The following is a 22,554-nucleotide window of genomic DNA, read 5'->3' as shown; positions in this document are numbered from 1 at the left end:
CCGAGCTCTGTGCGCAGGAAGGAATTTTGTCTCCCTGGTTAGGTAATTTGGACACGTGGAAAAGACCAAGGCTGAACAATGCAATATTATGCAGCATATAGCTGAGCGATTTCTATCCAAAACATTCTTAAGTGGTAAGTGTGGTAGAAAGCAACTGTTAATTTGTCCCACTTTTAGCTTGTAAATCCCTGTCATTTGATCAGGGACAAAATCCAGAGGGAACCGATGGTTTTGGTGACTATGGTTTCATAATGCTAATTAATAAAAACAAAAGCAAAAGAGCTGCAACTTAGTGGAAAGTTAGAATGCACTCCACACCCCTCGATGATTGAGAAACATTTTCATCTCGTTTTCCCTTTTAAACTGTTTTCAGAGCTGATTAGCTCCTGTTGTGTTTTTGTTTTTTTGTTTTTGTTTAATGGGAGGAGGAAATTATTGTATAAAGTTTCTGATTAGTTAGTTTGATAATGATTTGAAGAATGTGGCTAATTTTCTGCATGTAATATAATTATTTAAGAACAGAGAGGGACTTCTGGTGATTACTAAAATACCAGTGCCCTTCCTTTTCTCTTCCTGTGTGCTGGAGACACAATTAGAAAGGTAGTGGTCTTGTACATAACATAGTGGTTCCTTTTGGGCTCTTGTCTTGGCAAAGTACTTTGTAATTGGAGTGTAACTTAATCAAAGTGATCAGTTAAAGTGACTTCTAAACAAAACAAGCAGAGACTGATAGGGAAGCTGTTGTTATATAGCCCTAAGGTAACGATGGGGTGAGTTGCAAGTACAGGGAGTCTGGGTGAAGACCTGCTATGCATTTAACAAGCAGCAGCAAATCTTCAAGGCAAATTCTTGTCTCTCTGAAATATTGCACAGAAACAGAGCTGCTTTTCTTTCTGAAGGTGGATTTCCTCTGTTTTCACAAACGGTGACTGTTACCGGGTGATTTTACATCAAAATTGATTGCTTGTACAAGGATGTACATGTGCCTGATATCCATAACAATTTGAGCCATTTAATTGGAAAACGTTTCCAGAGCAGGAAAAGAAATATCCTATTACTGCCTTCAGAGCTGAGTTTCTCTTTCTTCACTAGTACTGTGCTGCTAATATGTAAAAGAGACCATGTCTAAAATGCATACCGTTTTGTACCCTTCTCTCCTTTCATGGGGATAACGTGCTGGGGGATACATCCACGCTACTCTGTACGACTTCCCAAGTGGATTCCAACAGATGTGTTATGCCTGCATGGCACAGATTTAATGCTAACAGTGCCGCGCTGAATACCCCAAGTGTACCAACCTGGTACCAACCCCAGGTGTCTTGGGGCAGAGCTGCAGTTTCCAGCTCTACAGCAGGAGCAAGGACAAATTACATTGCATAAACAAACACCACGATAAGAGTCTTGTTTGCGTTCAGTGGTGTATTGCTCTAATTACTCTGTTACACAAGAGCATATCATTTCGCCTTGCTGCTGTATAAAACAGACACAAATTATGAGCAGAGGTTTCTGGGATGTTTGGGTCTGGGTCTTCTGCTAAAAATGAAGCAGCTAATGACTTTCCTTGGCAGGAGGTGTAACCAAGATTAAGGAAGCTTCTGTCAGCATAGAGTTGTTGAAAGTGGTATTTGGTGCACCTCCTGACTCCACAAAGCCTGGAACAGTGCCTGTTTTTTTGTGAGATTCATTATTTAACTCTGTTTCTCCTGTGGTTTTTGCTCGGTAGTGTTGGGCAGCCGTTTCAAGGGGCTTACCTGGAGATCAGCAAGAACCCCAAGTACAAAAAACTTAAGGATGCTGTGGATGAGAAGATCATTATTGCTGAAGTTGTGAATAAGATCAATAGAGCTAATGGGAAGGTAACAAAATGGCATTGCTTTATCCAGAAGGGTAGATTTTTTACATCAAGCCTGGTAATGTTGGATTTATGTAAATTTGTGGTTCTAAACACCCATTGTAAATTTACATAAAGATTTCTACAATCTTGTTTGGGTTTGTATTTTTCAGTGACTTTTCCAAGCAAAAGTGGCATCTCATCAACTGGTAACAGGCTGCATTGATTCACGACTAAATGCACTCTTTGTACTAAACTTAGATCATTTGTTTGCCAACTGAAGAAAATAAATACTTAGAAAATATTGTTCTTGTTCAAATATTTGGAAACCTTAACGTATGTCTTTCAAGTTCCTGATTATCACGTGTAATTATGTTTTTAAATTGTGAGTGGCATACTTTGCTAGCTGTGCCTGCCTTCTGATTGATATTAAAAACTTTTTGGAATTAGGAAGCAAGTTTCTTGTATCATTGAACTAAAGCTGTTAAATATGCGGGGTACTTTTTTTTCTTTTCTGCCAACACAGAACTTGGTTTGCATTTAAATTATACTTATTAAAACAGAAAGCATTATCCTCCCTTAGTAAATGTAATTGTTGTCACCATATCTGTCTAAATATTGCTACTAGTAGATCTCAACTTCTTAGATGTATGTCATTTATGCATTTTTAGGAGTGAAATCAGGTTGTCTGCTGTTGATGCCAAATGAATTTTTCAGTTTGGAAGGAATTAATTAAATGAAGGCAATATCTTTCTTATAGTCGCACAGGCTACGTGTCTCAAAGTTTAAAAAACAAAACAAAAGAAAAAATGCAATAATAATAATAATAATGAGCTATGGTTCTATGTGCTTTAGACAGCCACATCTTGATTATAATGGCTAAGATTTTTTTCTTTAAAATTTTATGGGAGAAGAAGCTATATAATTCATTATCATTATATTTTAGAATAGATTTACACCAAACATAAGTTGTGCTATTTGGAATTTAAATTTTAAATACATTTTTCATAGAATCGTAAAATGTTTTGGATTGAAAGGGACCTTAATGATCATTTAATAAGGATTCATTTCTTACATGTTCAAAAGGTTGTTTGTGTAGATAAAGCTCTCATTTCAAATACAGGTTTCTATTATACAGTTTACTATTTTCCAATATTCATTTAAGAACACACATCCATGCTTTAGAAATATTTGTAGCTTGAAAACATGAATGTACATCCACCTAAAGAATAATTCTGATAGATAAAGGGAGGATAACATAACATGGAAAAAATACCTATGTAATTTGTTGTGACACGGTTTAGGTGAATAACAGTAAATATGTGAGGCTTAGTCCTGAAATGGCTGTCACTGAAAAGGAATGCTGGTTTTCCTGGGGATTGGTAGAGCATGAGAAATGAGGTTATCCTGATTTGCATAGTTTCTGACTTTCAGTTTCTGGATTTTATAACTGTAAGCTAGTAATTAAAGAAACTGTTTATATCTAAACATATGTGCCAAAATGAGCTATGCTCATATAGAGCTCAATCTATAATTAGACACAAATAAATTCGACCTAATTTTAACCGATCTGAAGCTTTTACTGAACATCAAATGTTCATATTTACATATGTGGGCCAAGCTTATTAACTCTATGAACTATTTGTAGTCTTAGTAGGTGCTCAGTAAAACCCAATTCTCTCTTTGTGTAGATAATAGTTTGCAATTTTGTATTTTCACAGGCTACATCCAGGATTTTCTTATTAACCAAAAATAATGTTCTCCTTGCGGATCAGAAGTCTGGGAATATCAAGTCAGAGGTTCCACTGGGAGATGTTACCAAAGTGTCCATGAGCTCCCAAAATGATGGCTTCTTTGCAGTGCACCTCAAGGAGGTTGGTTACAACTTTATATTACAAAAATGTGACTGTTTGGCATGCAACAATATCCAAATGGTTTATTGTCTTGTAGCATTCAGACAAAGTGGTAAACTTGTAGGTTTAGAGCATTGGTTTTGAACTTCACCACGTCTGCAAAAAACTTTGATTTAAAACTGTTGGAGCCAAGTGAGAACAGTTGCTGTATTCAGAATGATAAACAGTTATAACATCCTGAATGATAATTTACTTGTGAACATCAGAGTTCATTTTTCACTGTAGCCTCTTCAGGATTAGCGTTTTCCATTAGTAAAATGAGCCTTTAATCTGCTTCTTATACCTTGTGACAGTGTTTTCCTTTCTAGCTCCTTGTATAATTCTTTCTGACACTCTGGTAGAATATTTCTCTCCCTTTTTTGTGATTCCAATAAATCCATGTTATGGCACAGCTCATTTGGTTACTCAGTTCCGAAGAACTTAGTTTGGTGCTATATTTACTTTGCTGCACTGTCAGCATTGCTCTGTTAAAATCATTATGCTGGCATTTGTGTTCTGGCTTAACTGGATTTGAAGAATGCTATATATAGTGTCTTTTTTCATACTGACCACCTTCATCCAAATATTGTGGTGTTAATTGGTTTCTGTTCCCTTCTGAAAAAGAAATACAAGTTCATAGTGGCATGGCCAAAAGAGGGAGACAGAAACACCACAATGTAGGACAGGTGGTGACCTTCCTTTCAGCTCAGAAAGGAGAGTTATTAATTCTCAACAGTTTTATACTTTATTTAAGAGTCAATTGTATTTTGAGCCTGATAACTGCACTGCATCCCTGTTTAATTTACAAGACAGAAGACTAATAACTTAACTACTTTCCTTCCTGTTGCAGGGTTCAGGAGCAGCTGTTAAAGGGGATTTTCTGTTGAGCAGTGATCACCTTATTGAAATGGCCACTAAACTTTACCGCACTACTCTCAGCCAAACCAAGCAGAAGCTCAACATTGAGATTTCTGATGAGTATGTTTCATGTTTGCTTAAAAGTGCATTTCCTTCAATGCAATGTGCTAAAAAGTCCAGTATCTAATGTTAGAGAAACAAAACACTACTGTGTAACTAATGCTTCTTTTCTCTTGACAGAGTACTTGTATATAAGGATCCAATATTCAATGAATACTCATTTCTAGTATTCCTTTTGGCTTTTATTCCCTCAAAAATCGTTAGAGAAAATGTCCTTTTCTTAATGTAGTTTCAAATAGAGCTGTAAAGCAGAAATACTGCATGAGATACAGTTAAAAGACAATACATTTGAAGAAATCCTTTCATGTGTGAAGTGAAAACTTCACATGTTCCTCTGAGATGTTTATCAGTTAGGCAGAGTGGACACCAGGTGTCAAGTTCCAGTGAAAACAACAAAAGCAGAGTGAAAAGCACCTCACTAAATGCATGTCTATAAAGCTCTACCTTTTTTTTTTTGCGATGGTGAAAAATATATTCTTAAAATTCCTGCTTATGGTGCTTCAGCCACCAGTTGTTGGTGTTTTGTTACTGTGGTTTTTGTTTGTTTGTTTCATAGTTTGGTTCAGTTTCATATTTCAGCCTTAAGTAAGGACTGAATTTGCAGTGTTTGCAATCATGGAATAAAAATATTTTTGTGTGAGTTCATGAAGTCTGTTGAATAGGGCTCCATCACTTAGTCCGCTGTTTTTATGTGTTCAGTTTGTTTTGCGAAGTACCCCCTGATTTCAGTAGTGTTGATTTGGTGGATTTATTCACTTTGAATAAAGAACAACGTTTGGAAGCCTTTAATGTTAGTGAAGTAAAGTTTTTGCAGGCAAAAATTGAACCTTTTATCTGGCTGCACAGCACTGATTGTATTCTAGAGTCCTGATGGTGATTACAGTTTGTATCTGTTCAGATTTGAGGGTTTATATAAAGGCTGATTTTGCTATTTCCTTGAAAATTACATCTGCCATTTTCCTTTGTTCCATCCATTGCCAGATGTGATTTAGTTCGTTTTTGCTGAAGTGTGTGGTTTTTAGCCTCTAGAAGAGTTGTGGCTGTCCCCATTAAGTTTCTAGTTTAGTGATTGCTACAGAAGAATAAAGTACTGAAACAAAATTTAAGCATGCATTGCACTTGTCTGGCCTGCCAGCCTGCCTTATGTCTGGCCAACAGCCTGGTTTCTGGGAGCCTTGCATTTTGGGATATGTTTTTGTGTCTTGCTTTGGAGACTAAAACCGTTCAAGCGTGTATTGCTCTCGAGTTTATCCAGACTAAATAATTTTAAGTTTTGTTTGCTTCTTTTTGAGCAGCCCCATCTCTGTTCATGGTGAAGCTTTACTCTCGTCTCCATGCCAGAGTTTAGATACAGGCATGACCAGGAATTGAGGAGAAAATTTGACCTCGTTTTGACTACTGTACACCACTTTTTGGGAAGAGAAGTTCTAAAAGTAAAAATGCTTTTCATCCAGGACTAAGTCTAGTCAGAGAAATGCTATAGATATATATTATATTGGAGCAATGGCCCAGGAGCAGGGCCAGCTCTACTCCAAAGACACATTTTGCCTGCCTATGTTGCCAGCACACTCGTAGGCAAGGCTTGAAGACTTAGGAAAGGTCTAGGAAAACGCAGTGTTGGTGACAGGAGATGATGGCTCTGAGACCAGCTCACGTTTTCCAGATGCCTGCCTGGCGGGGAGCGCTGAACAAGTTAATCTGGGAGCGCCTGGGCTGTTCAGCAGGAAAGCAGGCTGCGGGGCGGCGCGGCACAGCCACTTCCTCCCCTGAGCAATGCCGTCAGCTTGATTTGTGGTTTCCGGCTGGAGGATGAATTCTTTGAAGTTTTTGGCCTCTGCTGGAAGACTTTTTAAGGATGCTAAAAGGGAAAATCTGCTGGGTTACAAAGGACTTTTTAGGTCAGCAACTGCTGCATGTGAGCCAAAAAGCAGCACTGCCCTGTTTATTGCTTTTAATCTTGCTGTCCAGATCAGTGAGAAGTTTGATGCTCTGTATGAGCATGTTTTTTTTTTTTTTTTTTTTTAAAGCAATTCTTCAAATTCATTGAAATTTCTCATCCAGTATAAAATGGTCAAATCCAGATTAATTTACCTTGAACTGTGGGAAGTATCTAAATCTCGAGATTGCTGAGGAGGAAATGAAGTTTCCTAATTGGTGAGCAGGGAGCTGTAAAGGCTAACTAAGTATTAGAAATCAGAGAGTTGTTAAAATGCTAGATATGCTAAGTAAGTGCAACCCAGAAGACAATGACTTGGAGTTTATTTTGCAGCACATTTCTGATGTGCCAGCAGGAAGGCACTCTGTGGATCTGGAAGTCTCAGCTATAAAATAGATTTGACAGTATTTTCCCTGTCTACTGAGATATTCAGAAACACTTACATACTACAAGTTCACTCCTGGCCTAAGGATTCAACATTCACCCCGATTTCTGCTGAGCTTTTGAAATGCTGCTCAGACAGAGCAATCGTCCTCCTCAATTGAGTGTATGTGGGTTTTATACCAACGTAAGCCCTCTCTTTATGAGTTGTGGCTTCAGCTGCCCTCTGCTGAACTTTTTCTAAGTCACGGGGTAATGGTGTTGGAGGGAGTTGATAGATGTCTGGCATTTACTCAAGGTAACGAGTGCTAGTACATATATATATTAATTTATCCACTTTTAAGTGGGAGAAAAGCTTGTTTCCCTGACAAAGAATGTGTTGGTATGACTAATTTCTGTATGGTGTGGTAGGAAAGTAAATTTCTCTATGGACAAGAAATAGTATTTCAAGAACAAGTATTGTTGCAAGAACAAGAACAGTATTGTTGCTTTTCCGGTTTTATATATATTATTTTATGAAAAGAAAACCCAACAACCATGTTTAATGTTTTTCTTTGACTACTAGTCTGCAGAATCTAGTTTTAAAAGATACTTAGCTCACTGATGCATTGTAGATGGTTGAAAACAGAGTACAAATAAATGACCAAAAATACTGTTAATGATGCTTTCAACTTTCTCTCTAATTTTATTACATTGTTTATAAACTATTCCTGGAGAAGCAGGATCAGGTGTCTTTTTGTAGTTATAGCAGTGAATGGAAGAAAGGCCTTCAAAAAGACTTCATCTGATCATGCATTTTTCCACCTTTAACTAGCATCCATCTTATTCCCTCCCCTAGGTTTCTGGTCCAGTTCAGACAAGACAAAGTGTGTGTGAAGTTCATACAAGGCAGCCAGAAAAATGGCAACATCCCAACTTGCAAACGAAAAAAACAATCGGCTTCTTGAAGTGGCTGTCCCGTAACTGCAGCTGGTGCCTCTCCCTTTCATGGACTTGTTTCTTTGTAATAGTGCAATTTTAGTTTGGTTTTGCTGGTTTTACCCCTTTCTAGAGCTGTTGATGGCTAATAGCTTTGGAAACCCTTGGCAAAACATTTGATCAGTTGACTTTTTAACCGTTTCTTTTGTGCCATAGTTTTAACCTTCAACACGCAGATTTTTACCCAGTGGGGCATTTTTACCAGTTGGCAAGTTTTCTGTCATACATGAATCATTCTCTTTGTTTAGTGGCCATATTTTACTGCAGCATACCATAAACCCACATATTAATGGTAAATTACTCATATTCCTTAGTCTAGAGATCCACTTAACAGAAACTATATGTGACCTTGATGCTTAGTGGCAACTTGTGCCCTATGTCTTTTTATGCCAGCCTACCTGCTCTGGTGCTCTGACGTGCTCCTCCTTTGCTGGAGAGACTGGCAGAGCTGAGACTGAGACACTAACCATTGTAGTTAACTCTAGGACGTACGTAACTTGATCCTTTAGTAAATACAGCACGGGAACACCTAATTCTGCAAAACAGAAGGAACATATGATTGTACAAGCAGTTGTATGGATAAATTTTTAATTAAAAAAAATGTGGAAATTTTGAAACGGGATTTTTAATTGGGTCAGATATTTTTAATAACTTTATAAAGTAGAAATAAGAATAAATTTAAAGAAGCTTATTTCATTCACAAAAGATATACAGTTTAAAGCATATTTTCTGTTCTGCTTTTTTCTTTAAATTATCAGTTAAGATTAGAGCCTGAAAAATGCAGTAGTATTCATAACACAAGTAACTGCTAGTTATTTAAACCGTTAGTTATCAAGCGAAGGGTTTGAGCCTTTCTTTTAGATATTGGCATGTACAATGTGCAATAAAACATACATGACATTTTGTGAAAAATTATTTATAATACATTTTTGTGTGCAAGAGAGAGGATTGGTGCAGCCTGCACAGACAACGTAGCGGTTGAAATAGATTTGTGTTGTTAATTTGCAGTTTTTTAGAGTGTACACTACAGTTGTCAATTTGGGAAGAATACTTCAAATTAAAAATTCCTGAATTTGGGGGTCTGTATATAAATTGGTATTATGGTAATAAAACTGTTTTAATTCTGTGCTGTTTGGTACTCCTATGTTATAACCATATTTTTGTACTCCAAACTATTTTATATAACTCGTGTGCCTGATGTAAATGTGTGCACAGAAAATACAATCCAAGAGCTGCATTATAAACTTTCATTGTAACTGATTGCACTTAATCTTTTATAAACCAGAAGCATTAGTTGAAATCCTTAAGAGGAGCTGCATTTTTAAGACAGAAGTAACTACTCACGTGAAGGGGTTGCTGAATGTGTTTGCTTTGTTGATGCAAGGACAGCTGAGAAACCATTGTGTTTTTGCAGTCTGATATAAGACAGATGAAGACCCTGGGTACTTGATGTGCAGTGCTGGAAGTCCAAGCATAAATAAAGAAAAGATAAAGAAAAGTTCAGAGTCTCGTTACTCTTCCGATGGTGAAGTTATGTAGTACTAATGCCTGTGAAGGCTCCTCTGGGTAGTTCACCGTTAATGTTGGCTCTCCAGGTTAAAACTGTGTGTACAGAAGCTGATGTTCTAATGCTAATGGTGGCCTCCTTATCAATCTGGAAAAAAAAAAAAAAAAAAGGAGCTGTTTTGGGTAATATTGGGTCTTACTTTGGGATTAAACTAGATGGTTTTGCTATGATTTGGATACAAAACAATTGCTTTAACTGGTTGCTTAATTCTGCTGTTAGAAGTCCATGCACGTGACCTTGAAAGGTGGGAGTAACCAAACTATGACAAAAAGTTACTTCATTGTGATCCAAGTTTAACCTCCCCCCCTTTTTTTTATTAATAACTAAGTGAGATTAATAGTTTAGTAAAATATAAAGCATTTTAGATGTTTTGTAATTAGAGATGCTTACAAAGGAAATCTTAGTATCAATTTATAATGCAAAATTAGGATACCTCAAAGTAATTATTCCATTGCCTTAAGAAGACAACACATAACTCCTAAATTTAAAACTAAAACCTGTGTGTTAGCATTCCTTCCTGGTAAGGACTGGAGGGTTTGTAAAACTGTTCAGTACCTTGAAAACCTTACAATAAGAACCACATGGAGCATGTTTTAAAAATGAATACAAGTAGAGGAAAGCAAACATTTGAATGACGGCTGATGTAATCCTGTAGTTGTTTGCAGGTAGGAAATGAGAGATTAAGTACATTTGAATGTTTGTCCAATGAAATTTAGGATATTTCAGGGTAATATTAGGATATTTGACTCATGAAATTAACTCCATCACAGCCAGACCCAGTACACATGCCTTTTATTTTGTTGATCTTTGCAGCAAGTGGTGATAGCCATACTAGCATAACACTGGAAGAATGGCGAATTCCTCACTTTGATGTCTGTTGTTTCACTTCTTTTTCTGGAACATTACCATTTTTGCCTTGCATATTAGTTCATATGTTGTGATAGCTACCGTTTGACACCTACGCAGTTCTTAATGTACAGAGTGAGTTTTGCTGAACATGAATTATTTAGATATGCTAGTTGAGTCATGGTGTTTTGATGTTTAGATTTAAATAGCTAGGATGTTGAAAATAAAAATGTGTGGTCAGCTAGTTTTTTCTTTTCCTCTGTATTCTTTTATAACCTTCTATCAAATGAAATTGTAAAGAGAAAACAACTACTCCTATGGTGCTAACCTTATGCATCCTTTTACTTGTAAATTTTCATTTGTCATCTGAAAGCGGGGCAAGGATCATTTAAAAAAAATGTTTCTTGCAATTTTCCAGAATCAAATAAAAATTCTGTTCCTAGACCTATGCTTTCTCTTTATCTGTACCTTCCTTACTGCTTTCAAATCTAAAAAGCACAGGCAGGTGGGATTTTAGGTTACATATGCAGAACATTGGCGTGTGACTTGGAGAGACAAGAAATGTGTGTGATTCCTTGCTAATGCATTCACTATATGGAAAGGTCCTGTTTTTCCTAGCAGGATAGCAGTGACTGAAGTACTTGCTCATTCAGCAGCACTGATTCCATCAGTTCTTCTCTACTTTCTGAGTGGAGCATACAGAGTATAAAGGATTATGGTGAAATTACAGTTGCCAGTAATAATTCTTGTAAAAATGTATTTATGTAGGTTGGGACAGATTTTAATTGGCCAGTCTCAAAACATTAGCTGGAAGGCAAAGAGAAAGAAGTGTGCTACAATGAGTTTTTTAATTTATTTTTATTTATTTTTTTAGGAAACAGATAACTCTTTCATGCTGCACCTGTCTAAGGTAAGCTAGGGCTATTGAAGACTTGGGGTTGGGAGAAGAATATCAAACTTAATCCCAACTTGCTATCAGCTAGCACCAGCTCTACTCCTGTTCCCTTGCACCCAGGGAAGAGTTGGGTATTCAAGCTTTAACTTAAAATTAATTAGGAAAGTTTGAGGGCATTGCAGTTGGCTTTGATTATGATCAGCTGATGAAATTGTGTCCTAAAAGATTTTTAGAAACAGATTCTCTTTCTCTTTTAGCCTAAGCTTTTAAGACATTGGCATCTGACTTCCACTGACTAAGCAAAATTTTCAAGTATGAAACACAAAAGCCTCTTAGAGCAAAGAAAATCTGAAGAATCTGAATCTCTCTTCTTAATTCAACTGATTTCTTACTTAACTGCACTTACCCCAAGGTAAGGCTCTGCCGTATAGCGTTCCGCTATGGGAAAGTAAAGGTCTGCCTGTCCGGATGAGTGGCCAAACTATTGGTTAAACTTCATTCCTGCTTCTGCCAGAGCCCTTGCCCATGGATGGTGTGCCGATGAGCACACTGCCTGTGCCCCAGCTCCCTCGCCCATCACCTCAGAGACTTGTTTCTCATCTGCTGAGCACTTAACAGCAGCGGTGCTTAACAGCAGCCTCGTGTCAGTAGAGGCTGGTGGGCCGCCTTTGTGTTTGCGATCGCTCTGATCTTTGGTACTGACCACAGGCTTTTTAGCATTAAGGGCGTCTGTGGCTTCCTCCCACATGCCTGGCATCTGAGTCTCTGGGCTTTGAGACTGAGCGGTGGAGTGTAAGCGTGGCCGGGAGTTTGTGCCTTTTAGGCTGTTCATCCCTGGCCCCCGAGGGAAAGTGGGAGATTATGCTTTTTGCCACGTTAAATAGTGATTTTTACAGGCCTACCAGTATCTTGATGCTGGATGGTCTCAGAGGTATCAGGTGCTGTTTCCCACTCTGTCTCTCATCACGTTCTGGTTTCCTCCAGTCCTCATTCCCTCCTGCTTTGATGGTCTCTACAGTGACAAAGGGAGGAAGGAATGTCTCAAGAGTAAAACACCAATTTTTTTCTTTCAGATTATTTTCTTCCATTATCTTCCTCTGCATCCTGGCACCTTGGTTTCAGCTAAGTATATAGGAAATATTTATTTCCCTTCTAGCTAAGAGCTGTTTTTAGTAAGAGATGCTTTGTTCCCTTTCAGGCTAATTTGCTAGCTGTATCAGTATCACCAGTGCTTCCCAAAACTCTGACAAAAAGCAAAAGCAAAGCCTGAAACATGAAAAGCTTCTGTTGCTGTGTGCTCACTCTTATTGCTCTGTCTCTTCTTGTTAGAAGAGAAATCCACTTGAAGCAATGCTGTGATGAAGTCCCTGCTGCCTTGATTCACTGCACGCAGTTTTCAAGGTTGCTTCTTGTAGCCTTAAAAAAGGAATCCATCAGAATACGAAATAGTAATTTCAAACTCAGGTGCCAAAAGGAGGGAACTCATTTATATTCAGATGCAGAGGAGCATTAAATAGCTGCAAATACCTTGGCTTTTACTTGCCTGCCTGCTGCCATAGCTATGGAAAGAGACCTTGGCATAAGTTTAACCATGAAGGATCCAATTGCAGGCATTCAAAGCAATGCTGCCTGATCCAAAATCACCATAACCTATTAATTAAAATTTCATTTTTATTCATAAACTCCAAACGCTGTGGATGAGCTTTTAAGTGCAATGGAAGATCCTAATTGTTGATTGCATCCCAAACTTAATATTATACAAAGATTGTGAGCTATTGATGGCAGTTCCCTGAGTTTTCATTAACTGTTACGGGAATAATACAAAAAAAAAATATTAAAAAATAAAATAAAAAATTAGCTATTTCAGATATAGGAAAAATTGGCTTTAAACCAACACCAGAAACTCAGTGTGACGTAAATATATAACTTCCAAGCTCACAGTCAGCCCATTACTGGCACGAACACGTTCTCCCTGTTTCCCCTGTTTGAAAGCTTTTGCATTTAGGAAGTGGTGCTCTGTTGACATCGTGTGGTGTCTATCACATGCTGGGCTCCCAAGCACTGCGTGGTTCTGGGATGTGGTTCTTGACGTAGGGTAGACTAAAAATAGAAAAGAAAGGAGGACTGTGAGCTGTTAAATGTCAGTCTGTGAATGAAGAGGACCACATCCATCCATCTGGGTGGGATGGGGCAGGAGTGATGCCTCCTCTCACTGCCAGCACCCGCCCTGGGGATGCTGTACGGGACCAGGTGACAGGCTACAGGGCACATAGCTGGGGGGGTCCAATCCCCTGCCCAAAGCACCAAAGAAAACCCAACTCAAGAGGAGAGCTAAAATTGCTTTGCAGGGTTCAGCTTCAGCCACATCTTCAGGCTCTTCTGTAGAATCAGGGCAAGGAAACCCTTTCCAAAGAGAGCAGCGTGTCTTATTCAGCTGCCAGACCCCTGGCTGCCATGGGTGGGGACCTATGGCTTTCTTCAGTCAGGGTGGAAGAGCAAAGCCTTTGTACATTTGCTCTATTTTTGTTTCTGTGCTATAGATGACTTGCACTGTGCTAATCCTGGCCTGTAGCATTAGTTGGAGGCTTCCCTTGGTGTGGCTTTCTCCTGTCACTTGGTTTTGCACTGCCAGATGTTCCCTTCTCCCACGTCACCCCAGTGTGAGAGACCTCTCTGCCCATCTCTCTGCTAAGGCTCAGTGAATTTGTTTTGAAGTAGGGTATAAATAAATAAATAAATAAATTTTTAAAAAAGCTTTTTAAAAGGGAATGGAGCTAACCAGGAACAAAAATGAGGACCTTAAACTGCTCTCCCTGTTTCCCTAGGCACGGTGCCGCAGCCCTGTACCGGCTGCGCTTGGCAGGGCTTGTCGGGGGGGGCAGCAGGGGGAGCGGTGTGAGGTGGCCAGAGGCAGCCTCTTGCTGGTCAGAGCAGAGCCATGCGGTGTCTCTGCAAAGGCGTGGTTAAGAAATGGTAGCAAGCTCTGAGAAAAATGAGAAAGCCTGAGCAAGACAGGAGAGGAGAAATGCCAAAGCAAAAGCACAGCCTGAGGACGGCTGGAGGCCAGGAGCCACCTGGGCAGGGACCAGGAGTGGCCAGAGCAGCGGGTACAACCCTGACAGGATTGCAGCCTATGGAGGAGCCCATGCTGGAGCAGTCAGGTGAGAAACAAGGAGCAGTGGCAGCAAAGGAGCCACCAGGTGCTGAGCACCACCTCCTGCTGAAGAGGGATGGAGGAAAGGGGGGGCACAGGTGAGACTAGAAAGGAGGCGTGAGGTACAGGAGGAAATACAGGCCTCTTATACCCACTGCTTAGTGGTTGCTCTCTGCTTCAGGAGCAGAGAAGAATTTAGCCGAAACTTGGGCTTTATAGAAACCACAGTTTTCTTTCTTCTGTTTTACTGGCACTCGGATGCGTGGCTGTAAACCAGAGAGCCAAGGTGGTGTCCCCTGTGTATGACCTCTGAGGTCCACTGAATGCTGTCCTCGAGTGGTGGCAGACCTGCACCCCACGAGTGGGTGATACTGGACAGTGGCTTGTGTGTGTGATTTGCAGGGGATGAGGGATTTCTCAGCAACCACTGAACCAAAGTCACCTAACTATGCGCTTGAAAACCTGGACTCAAAGCCCTGAGCTTTGGTCAAAATGGTGGCTGTGCTACTCTTTCTGCTCCATTGCTTCACAGGTAGCTGAGGCAGATAGTGAAGTTCACAGTATAAACACTTGGGATTTAGAATTTTTCATTGCCTAGGGGATTTGGTTGCTGATTGTTTGTTTGCAAGGTGGCCTGAAAGTCTCTGTGGCTTTGAGGCTACATTTTTTTTTCCTCATGTAAAAGTGATTTTACATAGAAGGCCTAATTTCCTCTTTTTAGGAGTGAATTGGTTACTAATGCTGTTGAAAAATAGTTCTCAGTATTGAAAAAGAAAAACAAAACAGACCCGAGCAAGTACAGATGTACCCTGTACTTGCAGCTAATTCTTCCCTAAAGCTGCCTGTAACACTAAAGCGGAGGCTGCGGTCCCACCGCACGGTGTGTGTACATGGGGACATGTTGTGTCTCCTCAGCAGGGCGGCCGGGCCCTCCCCGCGCCAGGAGCAGGAGAGGCCTCATGGAGCTGCGAGCCCAGCCCAGGCACAGGCCTGAACCGCGCGCTGGGCTGCCCTGCCTGCTTGCTGTGCTCCTGACAGGCCTCAAAGGCTTGATGAGCTCTCTCAAAAGACACTGTGTACCAAAATCCCAGTTGTTTTAAGTTCAGAAAGAGAAATGTGCCGGAATTTAACCGGGTTCTTTGAGAGCACACAGGGCAGAACAAGAAGTAGAAACCTCCATAATGTCGCTCCCAAGTCTTCACAAAGCGCAGCTCAGTATTTCCCTCTCCCCTATGCTGACTGAATTGTTACGAAGCAATATTTGTGTGGGGTTTGGTTCGGGAGCTTTGTTAGCACCACAGCATATGTCCTAATGAATACGGCTTCGGTAGACTGTGGGGAAGCCAGGCTTGCAAGACAGAAGGTAGTGAAAGTGTAGATTGCTGTATGATCGCACCACATATGTGTGGATTATGAGAGAAAATAAAGGTGAATACAAAATTAATGACTGTGTGAAACCTTCATCCCCCTCCAGCTGATGATAAAATACTCGTAGGCTCTGCAGGGGCCTGAATCTCTCCATTCTCATGCAGGTTTCTACACAGACACCAAGCAGATCATTACAGCGTTTCCAGCTGGGATCATAATGTCATTTCCTCTGCTATTTGCTTGCATTCCTTTTTCATATCTTCCCATCCCCTTCTCAGATTTACTGAAGAACTGCTTTGTGAATTTGCACTCTACCTACCCTAACTTTCTGGTGAGAAGGTTTCCCTTGGTGGCCAGAGACTTCCATGGGCCAAATATAGAGCCAGTGCCTACAGCTGGAATGCAGCAGAGGAGCGAGCACCTCCTTTCCAGATCTGCAGATGTGATAGGCGGTGCAAACAGGCTGGCGAGGTTCCTCAGGCTGGCGCGGCTCCAGGCCAAGCATCTCATCCTCTATCTTTAGGGAACGTGACGTATAAATCACGGCAGCTCGACAATGCCTGGAATGTGCTACCAGCAATCCTCGGCTGCCCTCCTCTTCCGAGAGCACGGTGCCTCCTATCCCAGCACTTCGGTGTAAATACGGAGCATGGATGCATTGTTCAAGCTTTTGAGTTTTTGAGCCTGGTTTCTACATGCGTTCTGACAATGGATGTGAAGATGGAAGCAGGAAGAAATGCGGAGAGCCAGCACGGTGCTGGCATGCTTTGAAAGCTGACTCCTTGGGTCCAGATGTTCTAAATCACATGTGGAGAAGTGTTTGTGGTCAAATGCCGTTTGAAACTGATTGTTGATAGTCTCCTGAGACAGCTTGTGACAAATTGTATAATAAAAACGCTAAAAATAGCATAGTTATTCCCTGGAAAAGCAAAGTTCCCACAATTCAATGAGCTGGGAAAATTGTTGAACTTTCTTTGGACACAATGTGCTCATTTTTTTGTTCTTCAACCTTCCATGGGTCTCTCTTCTTTTTTTCTTATGGTCTATACTTCTTATACCAGCTCCAAGAACCACGTTTCTGGCCTCAAACTGTAGATGAACGCCCTAGTCATCGGCGTGAAAAACACTCTCCCCCACTTCTTGGGCCTAACAGTTTGTTCCCTGGTGCTGCTGACTGTTGTGAGTTCGTCTTGGTAGAAGAGATTTTCTTTTAACTGTGAGGAAAGCAAGCTCTCAAGACACATAGTGATAAAATCAAGATGGATTCAGTCTGTCTACTACTGGAGAAAATGTCCCCTTTACAAAAACTACCCTCCTGTGTGCTTTTATTTTGTATTTCTCTCGTGTTGGAGTTAGCTACAGGTTCTGTCTTACTCTGGCATGAAATTGCAGCTTCGCAGCTATGTATACTTATTTAAAATGTTCTTGCTGGTAAATTTTGGAGAAAACCTTGGAAACTGGAGCTCAGCTGAAGTAGTGCATTGGGATAATCTTCTTGCAGGTGATGATTTCAACCCAAACTCAATATAGTGAATTGTCTTATCTGACCATTCTTTTTGGAGACTGGTGATACTTAAACTTTCAGCAGAGTTGGTGATTGAAGCCGCCAGTATTTTAACTCATGCCTTCAGTTGCAGTCCTGGTCCTGCACACCAAAGTCTCATCCAATTCTTTCTGCTGGATGCAAAACTCCACATACACATCAAAGCATGCACCGAAACCACTGTTGCTCCTCTGCGGCTGGGTAGGGCATCAGCTGATGTGCATTTTTGTGTTTTCACCCACTGCTGCGGGGCTATGGAGCTTTGCTTGCTAAGCATCTGATGTGCAGCTGTTCCTTGCCCCTGTAAAAATCTGAGGCACACAGCAAATTTAGGGGTAGAGTAAAACCAAAGAGATGGAGCAGAGTACAATAAAGAACATGGATATTTTGTAAGTGTTGCAGATGCAATTGAAAAGTCTCCGGTTTCACAATGAAATGAAGTTTGTGCTGAGTTGCAGGTTTGAAGTTTAGATCCCGCATGACGTCTTGAGAATAGCATTTGTAATAGATTCAGTCTGCTGACAGGCGGACTCCCCATCCCAAAACCACCATCACAGTTGTCTCCAGGCTCCTGCCAAGCACTGCCTGAAATAGCATCTAATAAACGATAGTGAACTGAAGTTTCTTTTTCTTCTGTGAAGATGAAATGAAGTACATGGTGGTGATGGGAATGGCTATGGTCGCCTCTGTGGATTTTCTCAAGGGAAAGGACAAGAAGCAGAGCAGCAGCAAACCCTGCCTCTCTTTTTGTATTCATGGCCCCAGCTTCCTTCCAGGTTCTGGAATGGGAGGAAGGCAAAGTACTGTCTCTCACTCACAATAGGAATGATGTAAATAAATGTGTTTGTTTGTAGGTCTATAGTACGTCCAACCCTCCTATGGGTCCTTCCTCCAGCACTGCTCTGGACCCGTTGGTAGTACGTAAACGTGGCTCTCAATGTCAGAAAAGTTAATTGGCTGTATAGTGCACAGAGAACAAAATTGCTTTCCCCAAGATTCATTCATCAACTATGGTTTGCTTTGCATGGTGCAGTTTGAACCATTTTCTGGACATGGGAGAAGTATGTCAGACAGAAAGAGAGGAAATTGCTGTTATAATAAATGACCAGGTGCATATTTGCATGACGGTGTGTTTTAAGTGTTCCAAAGTAGGTATCCTATTAACAACCTAATGAACATGCAAATGTGGAGCCAAGGATTATCATTATATTCGCGACAGTAACGCACGTTTTGTTTTTTGCTTGTAACTAATGAGAGCGTTGTCTGGCATCCCCTGAGCAAGGTTGTTTGCTCGTCTTCTGCGAGGAGGACGTAGCAGCCAGCAAGCTGTGCAAACCTCCTCTCTCCTACTCGCAACCCCCTCTCTGCCGCCCAGCCTTGCCTTGTGCTTCTTGAGGAGCGTTTCGCCAGCCTCCGGGCAGAGCCGCTCAGCTGGAGGCGCCAGCGCTGGAGTTAAAGCTAAAGCCAAGTCAGCTGCAGTAAGCGCTCGAGCTGTATTTTTAATTAAGGTTTTAATGGAAATGGCGCGTTTGTCCCTCCCTGGAGAACGTGCAGAGAGGAGAGTGCTGTGCAGCGTGTTATGAAAGAAACGGTGTTGCCAGTTGCACTTCAAGTGGGTCAATGTACATGGAGAATAGGCAAAGTGACCATGTGGAGGAGGAGACGTCAGGTATTTCTTAAGGGCTTGTCCGGCGTGCTCAGTTCCCTCAGCTGCTATTTGCTTTAAAATTGTTCAGCAGGACTTGAGAGCTCCCAGCATCCTGTGGGATGTGGCCCCCTTGGAAAGACTCTCCTGTGAGGGTGCACGGGGATCTGCGAGCCTGTCCGCTCCCATGCTGACTCCAACGATGCTGTTATTGACCTTGTCTCATTATTGATGTTAAATTAGCTTGCTAAGTGGCTTTAATTACTTTCCTATGTGTTAGCAGGAATAGCTCATGTTGTAGAGCACTCTGTGAGCTGTGCTGCCCTGGAACGCTTCTCTGATGCTAGGTAATACAGGAGGAAAACTGATCGCTGTGGTGTCCTGCTGCGGTGTCTGCTCTTTGTGCTGCTGCCTGCAAATTGCCTGCTCCCGGAGAAGGTCCTCTCCTGTGCCCAAGGCCTCGCTCACTGAACACATGCAATCTTCTGAGGCAGGGATGGTCAACAACAGCCACTGCACTCAGGACCTCTCCCAGCAGGCCTCCTGTGACATTGGGGATTATAGCTGCTCCTTGACTGCAAGGATTGGTAATGAACACGTGTCAGCTGGGGAAAGAAATAATGCAGTGTATTTTTTTGTAGGGAACCTGTTGGTTGCTCCTGTGGCTGATGATAACGTGGAAAGGAAGGAGTGGTACAGAATCCCCCCCCTTATACAGCTCTTGGTACTCCATGAGAAATGCCTGACAACCACAGTCACCCCCCACGCTCTCTGTTTTGGGGTGCTTGTGTCATGTCACCACCTGTAAGAGAAGTCAGTAATAGCCAAAATGTAATTGCCAGATGCAGGCATTGCTTGCTGCCCCATTTTCATGGATCTATTCCTACCTTTGCAGACAAAATCATTAAGAAGTCTGTGTATCTCAGAGAAATATTAGCTGCCACCTGGTAGTTGGAGGTCTTCAGCCCAATGTCCTTGCTCAAGGAAGGACCAGAGAGCAGACCTGCTTGCGGCGTGCTTGCAAACCTCCAGGGATGGAGCTGGTACAGCTTCTGTGGGCAGCCTGTGTCCAGGCCACGTCCTGTCATATGGGTGCCCTCCTGGCTGTGTTAAATGCGGTTAGGAAATTTGGATCCTTTATTCAGAGCTGGGACAGAGCCATCTGCTTTTGTAGCATATTCTCTCTTATTCATTCATGAGATAAAATGAGATTGATGTGGGAGCAGTTGCAGAGGGAATTCAAATGTCTTTCCAGGCCATCAGAAATCGTTGAATTTGTTAGTGTTTCAGGACTGATCAGATCATGGCTCTGAAGTCTGGAGACCAGGGATGTTTTACACCGTAGTGTAAAATGAAATCCTCTTGGCTTGAGGTAAGCCACTTAGTCTGTTCACTGTAACACGGGGAGAATAATATTTACCACCTGGTGCTAGTGTGGGGATTAATGTTTGGTAGGTGCTGTGAAAATGAAAGTATGATTCATGGAAAACCTCTTGTCTGCAAGGAAAGTTAGGCACATGGGGAGTCTCTGGCTCCTGTCCTTTGGTGTGAGCCTCATTGTTTTGTTGTTATTATGCTTAATATAATCAAGTGGATCAAGATATGAAAGCGGTGGCCTCCTTTCCACTCTTCCAACAGGCAAGCAAGTGTAGAGACCCACATGGGGTACGAAAAGCAAAGAAATGAGTTCTTAAAGTGAAGATGGCTGATGATGCACACACAGGCATGGGGACCCATCCCTTAGGGCAGCATGGGGTTTGAAAAGAAAGACAAGGACACAAGGTAGCCAGATAAAAGGCTGCAAGGACTAAAGGCTGTAATTATGGGAAGGTTAATGTATGCAAGCAGAGCAAGGTATATTTATTTGCTAAATTGCCTGTTGAAAGCTTTGCCTTTGAACAAGGCAGGGTCACCCTGGTACGTCTCGCACCACGCCTGCCCGCCCTGGCCGGGCCGAGGACAGCTGAAGCGGGTCACCAGCTGCAGGCCGGGCAGCCCAGCGCTGCTGTGGCAGAAATGTACAGCCCCAGGAGCTAACGCATGAAGACGTGAGGTGTTCGATTGCCCAGCAGTGTTTTCCCACAGTTCATGAATATGCTTATCTCTGGAGTTTTGTAACGTGTAGGCTTTAAAGCAGCTGAGTCCTAAAGCTTATCAGATGCATCAGCTATGGCCTAAAATCCTGAAAGCAAATTTTGCTTAGCTGAAAAGGGAGATTTAATGGCAATGTGCAGTGAAATTGCCTCCGTTCCTTTCATTTGTGTGAGATAAAGACTGTTTCAGGCAAGGTGCTGCTGAACTTAAACCACAGAGTGCAGGGAGAAAAGCTCTGCTAAATGCCTGGGTGATGTCTTTGAAATGATGAACGCCATTCTCTGATTAAATGGGGTAAGTTTGCTTCAGGATGCGTGCGAGTCACTCCAAATGATTTCAAGACACAGGTATAACAACCTGAAAGACAGAGTGGTGACAGTAGCGACGGGGCGATGGCACGGGACCATCCAGTCTCAGCAGATGCAATTGTTCAGGAGAATGTGGTGTGTGGGGGGATTAATAGTGTCTGGGATTTAGAACAACTCATTTTGTATTAGCTTCGTCTTTGATGAAGGAAAATTAGCAGAAAGCAAAAGGAGAGGCCACACAATCCCACCAGGGCTGGCAGAGCTCAGAGGAGAACCCTTGAGCACAACCTGAGTGTGCTTTGGAGCGAGGAAGGCTCCTCTGTGAAGTCTGAATCTTGAATGTTTCGAGGTGTGTGGCTGAAGATCTCTGAGCCCACCTTGTGGAAACATGTGAAAGCCCTTGAGATGTCTCGTGCCTAGCGATGTTATTTGTTGTTTATAAATGCAAGTTTTATAGCCTAAAGCAAATCAGCAAAAACTCTTATTTATGATTCTGTGTTGCTAAAGAGGCTTTCATGCTCATAGATTACCTACCTATACCCTCCTTACGCTTGGGATTCACCAGCACTCCACACAAAACTGATTTTTGGCAGGCAGGGGCAGTGCTCTCACACTGACATAAAGTATTTGTTCCTGACCAGCTGGAAGGACTTCTGCCAAAACACAGGGCATCTATTGGTTTTAATCTCAATTTGAATATGTATTGCATTGCCATGTTTTCTCAAGTCCTGTGACTTCCCCTAATAAAAGGCTCACGGTCTCAAAGGCTGTGAGAGCAAAGTCAGGCTTACTCTTAACCATCTGGCAATAGCCTGACATGATGAAAATTATTGCTCGGTCTAGAGAGCAAGCGATTATTTTGTTTTTTAATGACAACCGTGGATTCCAAGTTTAAACACCACAAACAGGAGCCCGTTGAACTGATCCATATCCTCTACTGACACGCGGAGTTTTTTCAGATGGGAGTATTTTCCCTTTTAAAGAATTACAAATTCCTGCAGCTGGTGATTGAACTGGAACAAAGCCAGCAGCCTCCAAGGTGCTTCCGCCGATGCAGAAGCCTTTTTAGCTCTCACCTTCAGATCGCTGTACAAACAGTATCTAGGTGATGCTCAGGACCACAGGCAATACCTGTTTC

General features: G+C 41.6%; 1 protein-coding gene across 19 annotated transcripts in view; it reads left to right on the top strand.

Moving 5' to 3' along the window:
* MYO1B (myosin IB) overlaps positions 1-9,494 on the top strand; it is a 179,915-nt gene extending 170,421 nt beyond the window's left edge. For all 19 annotated transcript variants that reach the window (XM_040562192.1, XM_040562205.1, XM_040562198.1 and 16 more), the window contains 4 exons: positions 1,724-1,856; positions 3,553-3,705; positions 4,574-4,701; positions 7,857-9,494. In XM_040562192.1, coding sequence (XP_040418126.1) covers positions 1,724-1,856; positions 3,553-3,705; positions 4,574-4,701; positions 7,857-7,965 — 523 coding nt within the window. In that variant the 3' untranslated portion in view covers positions 7,966-9,494. The remainder of the gene's footprint in view (positions 1-1,723; positions 1,857-3,552; positions 3,706-4,573; positions 4,702-7,856) is intronic.
* The last annotated feature ends 13,060 nt before the right edge of the window (positions 9,495-22,554 follow it).

The sequence above is a fragment of the Cygnus olor genome, chromosome 6 (genome assembly GCF_009769625.2).
Source record: "Cygnus olor isolate bCygOlo1 chromosome 6, bCygOlo1.pri.v2, whole genome shotgun sequence".
Lineage (NCBI taxonomy): Eukaryota > Metazoa > Chordata > Aves > Anseriformes > Anatidae > Cygnus > Cygnus olor.
The sequence above is the reverse complement of the archived record's forward strand: the minus strand, read 5'-3'. Positions and strand labels throughout refer to the sequence as shown.